Here is a 7,979-nt window from a genome sequence, read left to right as displayed (position 1 = left end):
CCTCCTCGAAATCCGCGCCACCCCTCAAACCCTAGCCGCCTCCCACCTCTCTCCCGCAGCCACTCCAGCGCCCTCTCTCCCCTCAGCCGTCGCAGCCCGCCCGAGGCCCAGATCCGGCCCTCCCGGGCCCGGATCGGCAACCGCCGCGAGCCAGCACTGTGCCCGAGCCTTCCTTGCCCGAGGCCGCAGCGCCTCCCCCCGGACCCAAGCAGCCGAGCGCGCCCCGCCGAAGCTGGAGCTGCCGGAGCAGGTCACCCCACCGCCACAGCCCCGCTGGAGCGCCGCACCGCCTGTCGGAGGTCCCTGCCCGCGCCGTCCGCCCTCGCCCACCTCAGTACCGCCAGCCACGGCCGAGCTGCAAGGGGCGCCGCTGCCTGCCATCGCTTCGCCCCGCCGCCGTGTTTTTCCCTCATCGCAGCCCCGCCGACGCCCAGATCCGCGAGGCGCCGCCGCCCTCCGGCCTCCCGTCGTCGCTGGGGATCTCCCCGTCGCCAGCCCCATCGGGAGATCGAGCATGAGGCTCGATCTGCTCGCCCCCGCGTTGACCAGTGCGCTCCTCGTGCGTGGGCCTCCAGCGCCCCCCCAGCGGCCTCCTCCCAGCGCGCCTGGGCCGAGTGCCTCGAGGCCCAGCTCGGCCTCCCCAAGTCAGCACCGCCCCATCTGCTCCACCTCTCGAGCAGCCGGCCCAGCGCCCCACCTCCGTTCTGGGCCGAGCCCATCAGGTGACTATTCCCCGCCCCCTGCGCTAGATAGTATATTGCGCCCATGTGTCGGCCCGTTAGCTATTAGGTTTCGGAATTTATTTAATAAATTCCAGTATATAGACGTATATTTAAAACGCGTGTATCTTTTAAACTGAGTGTCCGATCACGATGAATTATATATGGTTTTGGTGTAGAATTTCGCGTAGTATCCATTTTTACAACTTGCATAAATGTTTGATGTGGTTTGACCCACTGTTTGCCTAGAAATACGTGCTGTCCCTATAGGATGTAGTCCGTATTAATTTCTCGTGCGTGTCCGGATTGGCCGTATGCCGTATTAGAAATGCCCATGTTTTAGGAACTATTTTTCCATGTATTTTGGAGTATACGTTGGTATTTTTACGTGTAGGGATTTGCCGCTAGTTTAGTTTCCCGTATATAGGTGATTATCTCGCATTTTACGTGTGACAATAATTTTGTTGCGCAACCCCACATATTTTATATGTTTTCGGGGTAGAAAAATCCATGGGATTTTTCTGTGCAATTAGTTTTAGCTTTTGAGCAAGTTAGTTTGCGCGATATTTTGCCGTGTTGCCCTCTTGTCTTTTTCATAGGATTTAATCCGTGCTTCGTGTGACGGAGTTGTCAACTAGGGAGTTGTTCTTGGGTGTTTAGACTAGCCCCTGGTATTTTTGGTTGCAATAGAAATGCATGTTTAGGTGTGGTTTGATAGTGAGTTGTTCTTGGGTGTTTAGACTACTATTAGCATGACTTATCCCATGTTCTCAGGAACAAAAGTAACGACTCACAAAGGATAATCATATTCATGACCAGAGAGGTAATAAGTAGCATCAAGGATCTGAACATAAACTCTTCCACCAAATAATCCAACTAGCATCAACTACAAAGAGTAATTAACACTACTAGCAACCTTACAAGTACCAATCGGAGTCGCGAGACGAAGATTGGTTACAAGAGATGAATTAGGGTTTGGAGATGAGATGGTGAAGATGTTGATGGTGACGAGTCCCCTCCGATGAGAGGAGTGTTGGTGATGACGATGGCGACGATTTCCCCCTTCGGGAGGGAAGTTTCCCCGGCAGGATCGTCCTGCCGGAGCTCTAGATTGGTTCTGCTCAAGTTCCGCCTCGTGGCGGCGGCGAATCCACGAAAAAGATCCTCCCTGATTTTTTTTCCGGATGAAACCCTTCATATAGCAGAAGAGGGGGCCCAGGGGGGCAACAGGCTGCCCACAAGCCCCCTAGGCACGGCCAGGGGGTGGCCGCGCCTAGCAGGCTTGTGGCCACCTGCTGGCGCCCCTCTGGCGCTTCTTCGGCCCAGTATTTTTTATAAATCCGAAAAAATCCTCGTTGATTTTTACGGCGTTTGGAGTTGCGCATAATAGGTATATCAAACTTGCTCCACTTTCAGGCCAAAATTCCAGCTGCCAGCATTCTCCCTCTTCATGTAAACCTTGCAAAATAAGAGAGAAAAGGCATAAGTATTGTACCGTGAAGTGAAATAACAGCCCAAGAATCGATAAATATCAACATAAAAGCATGATGCAAAATGGACGTATCAGGACATACCCTGTCCAAGTGAAAGTGATGCAAGGAAAATCTTTTGGTGGCCAGAAAACAAACATATTATGGTGGAGGTGCAAAGGAGCACCACAATGGTTCGGCAGTTACTTCATGAGATGAGAGAGTTAAAAGCTACTCTACTACCCATTGTGGAGGATAAGCCTACTACCTCACCGTATCGCCTAAGAGGGACACGTGAGTACATGTGTATGGGCACCACTCTTAGCTTGTTCCAAGCTCGGGGGAGGTACCCCGGTATCGTATCACCATCACTTTCACCATTATCATCTGTCTTAGTTTGATCCTTAGTTATTTCCTGATTTAGAGAAATAAAAATTTTGGTATTGATTTGCTTGGAGTGTTGCTTTGAGATCTATATATCCTTGTAATCGAGTGTGAGAGTTATATAATAAAGATTAGTTTGAGTTTGCTTGCTTTACTCCCATGCATCAATCATAGCGATGGAATAAAATAAATAGAAAAATCATATGGTAATCCCATAGGGAGTAATGACTTCACATAGAAAAGGTATGATTGATAAAGTTGTTAGGAGTTAACAAACATAGCATTAGTCATTGATACAATCCATGCATAATTATGATAGATAAGAGGAGATTCACATACAGATATACTATCTTGGAGATATTTTATGATCCCCCCCCCACCAAAAATTATATAATGATCGAAGTGTTGATGTTGGACAAGGAAGATAGTGTAATGAGTTATGCTTGTTTACATTCACATAGAAGTTATATTGTCATGGATCCTCTAACATGTGGTGCTTGCTTAGGATCCTTTGCTAGCCCAAAAATACGCGCTAAGTAGAGATACTACTTATGCATCCATAACCCTTAAACCCAGTTTCTTGCCATGAGAGTCTACCATACCTACGTATAGATTGAATAAGATCCTTCAAGTAAGTTGTCATCAGTTTACAAAGCAATAAAAATTGATCCTAAATATGTATGATCTTTTATTGTATAGGAAAACAAGCTTTGTAAGATCTTGTGATAGCAAAGGAATAAAAGCGACAAACTGCATAATAAAGGTTGCTACCGTAATGGGCAATATAAAGTGATGTTCCTTTATATTAAGAGCTTGCACATCCAAAAATTAAAAAGCGCATGACAACCTTTTCTTCCCTCTGCGAAGGGCCTATCTTTTACTTTCATCTATTCACTTTTATGCAAGAGTCAATAATGTTTATCCCTATTCCTACCTATTAATTCTCTAGTTGTAAAGCATCATGTGTTGGGGAAGGATCGAAATGACCATGAGTCATTATTGTTGACATTATCCTTGAGATAAATAAGTTGGACCGCAAAAACATTAAAGCCCCTATCTTCCTATTTGTGTGATGGAAACATTAGCTCCAAAAATATGCAATGACTGTCAGCAATCATAGAATACTAAATGATGGTTGAGTATGTGAACTTGCTAAAATGAAAGCTCTTACTTAGACTCTTCTCTGAAATATGATGAATTGTGATTGTCTCAATGACTAAGAACATAGTTTGTTTGTCAAAAAAGTTTATGATTCATACTTCAGTAATTATGGATAGATTGTTACTTGTTTATGAGAAGTCATATGATGAAAAACTTGTTGGTATGTTATTATTCATGATGCTCTCATATCAGTATTCTGTTTTTATCGACAACTCTCTCTCAAATTATGTGGTCATTATTATCAAGTTCGGCTTTCGCTTTAGGACAAGTGAGGTCTAAGCTTGGGGGAGTTGATACGTCCATTTAGCATCATGATTTCCTATTGATATTTGTGTTATTCTTGGCCATTATTCGACATTATGATACAATTCTTAGGTCTTCCTCTCTGAATTTACAAGGTACATCACAAAGAGGACAATTGCCAGAAACTAGAATTCTGGATCTGGAAACCAAGAAAAAAGCTGAAAATTCACTAGCCTCCAAATGACGTGAAACTTCATGGAGAATTTTTGTGGAATATATTGGAAGTTATGGAGTTTTAGTGGCACTGGCTAGCATGTAGTCAGTCATGTCATTACAAGGAGTATTTCTGTCCAGGTTATCAAACCACGATATCTTCACATCCCAATATGTTAGATTCACTCCCTTCCCCGTGAAAAACCCACCTTGATGCACCTTCACACCAAATTTAACTGATTCAAACCCTACACTGGACAATGCATTGGTTATTATAAGAGTCAATATCTACTAACCCTAGCATGCATCCCCAAAAATATGATGTGATCAAATCATAGAAGAATACCAACATAAATAACAACTGTTGCCGATCCACGTCCTAAAACTACTAGGATGCATCGGTGATCATCATCTATCACCGGTGGGTGAAAACCCTAACTAAAATGGGGGGAAACTCATCGTAGATCGGTTGTACATGCCCTTCGGTCCTCGGGTGCGGAAACTCCACCGTCAGATTAACCATCGTCGCGATGGCTGACTTGCCGCTGACGAGCTCGATGCGCCAGCAACGCCGCCTGTATGCTCTCCCATTGGCAAAGAACACAAACAGATAGAGAATAGAGGAAAGGGGGCTATCCAACATTAGCTAAGGATCCGTGGTCTTTGTACAAGAAAACGATGCAATCCAAAGGCGCCGCGTACGCCGCCCGTGACAGAAAAAACCGTGCGTCTAACCGATTCAGCTCGACTCTATGACTTGAATGCATCCGCAATGTAAGTTATATGATGAAGTTTGCATGTCTACAAGTAGTGTGACTTAAATGCAGCCGCTACGCAAGTTCTCAAACCAACAATGTCATTTACTCGTGGAAGTGAGTTGGTGTGATGACCAGAAGCGAGCGGACGATTCGCAGTGGCTTACGCACGTCAACACCCATGTGTCAAGATTCGTGCAAGATATCCGATGACTACTTTAGCCTTCACACATGGTTAAAATCTGACGCAGACTTTTAATTTATTTCGCAAATATAAGATGTTCTATTGTTTTTTAATGTGTTTGTTCAATTGATATGAAATACAGAAAACATCTTACACTGCCTCCGTTTTAAAATATACGACATTTTGATAGGCTAAACTAGTACTCCCTTCGTTCGAAATTATTTATCATATAAATATATATAATAGATGTATTTAAAATTAAAATACATCCACATTTTTATGACAAGTATTTTTGGACGGAGGAAGTATTTCGTGAACAAAGGGAGTATTAAACTAGCTAACCAAACTTTTGTAAAAGAAAATCTTTATCCTAGCGACCAAAACGACACTCTCGATAATTAATCTCTCAAAGTAACTAGTAGCTACTACATCAACTAATTTGACATTCCTAAGCATAATGGACGTACAGATCACTAGTCTAATGAATTTCTGTGCTAATTAGTTGCCAGCGCCGGTAATTTCCACAGCCTTCTGGCCTCCTTCTTCCACCCTGGCGGTGGCTGCCTCGGCGGCGAGCACCTTGGCGGTGTCGTAGGAGGCGTGCAGGCCGACGAAGAAGTAGTAGACGAGCAGCGCCACCGTCCATATCCCGAACCTCATGAAAGACTTTCCGTCGATGGATCCGAGCAGGAAGATGTTGATGAAGATGGACGCCGACGGCAGCCACGGCACCAACGGCACCCCCCACATCTTTGGCACCCTCGCCTTTGGCACCCCGAGTTGCAGGTAGAGCGTCGCCACGAACCACGCCGGCACCGTCACCGCGTACGCCACCCACCCGCCGTCCACCGCCAGGCCCCAGTAAACCGCCGTCCCGACGGATGCGGCGAGGATCACGGCGATGCACGAGACGAGCTTGGTACGGTTGGTGGCGGTGGTTTCGCCGGAGACGTAGTAGCGGTGGACGAGCAGCGCGACGGCGACGAGCATGAAAATGAAGAGCGTGGAGATGGAGAGGAGGTTGGAGAGGATGCCGAGGTCGGTGAAGAAGGCGATGATGGCCGTGGCGGCGAGCATCGTGACTGTTGCGCGCACCGGCGTTCCCCAGCGCGGCGACACCACTGCGAGGCACGGCGGCGCCATGTGCGTCCGCGCGATGTGGGTGAGGTACCTGGCCTGGCCCACGGCGCTCACGAGCAGCACGGTGGTCATCCCCTTGAGCGCGCCGAAGGCCACGATGTACTTGGCCCAGTCCATGCCGACGGCGCTGAAGGCGACGGAGAAGGGCGCGTCAGGGTCGATGTCCTTGTACGGCTGCATGAGGCAGAGCGTGACGGCGAGCACGCAGTAGACGACGGTGGTGAGCGCCATGGCGCCGACGAGCCCCACGGGGATGTCCTTGGCCGGGTTCTTGGTCTCCTCCGCCATGGTGCTGACGGCGTCGAAGCCGATGTACGCGAAGAAGAGCACCGCCGACGCGGCGAAGACGCCGCGGGCGCCGTACGGCGCGAAGTCGGCGGTGAAGTTGGAGACCTTGGCCTTGGAGAGGCCGGCGCCGATGATGAAGATGATGACGGCGAAGTGGACGATAGAGAGGATGTAGTTGAAGCGGGACGAGCCCTTGGTGCTGAGCACGGCGAAGAGGCAGATGAGCGTGATGACGACGACGGCGATGGGGTCGAGGCGGGAGTAGTCTTCGGCGAGCGACGTGGCGTGGATGCGGAAGTCGTTGGGGTGGTGGTTGAGCAGCGTGGCGAAGTAGGACGTCCACGAGCGCGCCACCGCCGCGCCGCCGATGCAGTACTCGAGTAGGATGTTGCCGGCGGCGATGAAGGCCATGAAGTCGCCCAGCTCCACCCGAAGGTACGCGAACGAACCGCCTGCATGCATGCATGCATGCACATACCATGCGATTAATAACACACAATAAAAATCCGTACGTTTCCTAATGGTACACTAACTTTAACTGGGAAGTTTTAACCACCTACGGCGACGATCTAAAAATGTGTTGACCACAACAGACTTGTGAAACAAACTTCCTCAAATTTCTCCATGCATGGTGAAACGAACTACTACCAATGATCGATCTTGATTAACAATGAGGGTGTGATTAACAAACTCGCTCAAGTTTAAGGTTCATCCCTGCTAATCCTGTCTGAGATTGCATAAAATTTGCATGCAAGTTAAGGTGGTTATTGATTAAGGATCCATGCATGCATGGAGCTCTACTCATGCATGCATGCATGGAGATGAAAGCAACTGCAAGTAGTAGTACGTAGGATCCAGCCGTAGATCGGACATGAGACGAGAGTCACGTACCTGCGACTGGGATCTCGATGGCGAACTCGGTGTAGCAGAACACGGAGAGCATGGCCGAGACGCCGGACACGGCATAGGAGAGCACGACGGCGGGCCCGGCGGCCTCCTTGGCCTCCTGCCCGGTGAGCACGAAGATGCCGGCCCCGATGACGGCGCCGACGCCGAACCACGCGAGGTCCCACCAGTTGAGCTCCCGGCGCATGTCGGCGCCGCTCCTGCCCTTCACGGCGTGCACCTCGACGTCGACGGCGGAGCGCGCCGTGAGCCGGTCCCTGAGCCGCGGCCCCGTCTCCAGCAGCGCGCGCCCGTACGCGCCCCAGCTCGCGAACGACTCCTCCGGGAATACGCCGCCGCCGCAGCACCCCGCGGGCTGTCGCACGCCGACGTCCGTCGCCTCGCCGGACGCCATGGCTGGCTGGTGGCGGTGCGCACGCGAGCGCGCGGGTATCTTGCGGGGTGGGAAATGAATCTGTGGCCGATGGGATCATGCGTATATGTAGCCGGCCGGTGGGAATCCGGTGAGTTGGTTTGC

The 7,979-nt window shown here is 49.5% G+C and overlaps 1 protein-coding gene across 1 annotated transcript; it reads right to left on the bottom strand.

The window, feature by feature from the left end:
* Positions 1 to 5,456: 5,456 nt before the first annotated feature.
* Positions 5,457 to 7,649, bottom strand: LOC123399494 (cationic amino acid transporter 1-like). The gene is made up of 3 exons (XM_045093902.1): positions 7,448 to 7,649; positions 6,791 to 7,008; positions 5,457 to 6,667 (listed from the first exon to the last, which is right to left on the bottom strand). The coding sequence occupies exons 1-3, from the start codon at positions 7,647 to 7,649 to the stop codon at positions 5,627 to 5,629; spliced, it is 1,461 nt and encodes a 486-aa protein (XP_044949837.1). The 3' UTR covers positions 5,457 to 5,626.
* Between the last annotated feature and the right edge of the window lie 330 nt (positions 7,650 to 7,979).

This window comes from Hordeum vulgare, chromosome 5H (assembly GCF_904849725.1).
Source record: "Hordeum vulgare subsp. vulgare chromosome 5H, MorexV3_pseudomolecules_assembly, whole genome shotgun sequence".
Taxonomy (NCBI): Eukaryota; Viridiplantae; Streptophyta; class Magnoliopsida; order Poales; family Poaceae; genus Hordeum; species Hordeum vulgare.
The sequence above is the reverse complement of the archived record's forward strand: the minus strand, read 5'-3'. Positions and strand labels throughout refer to the sequence as shown.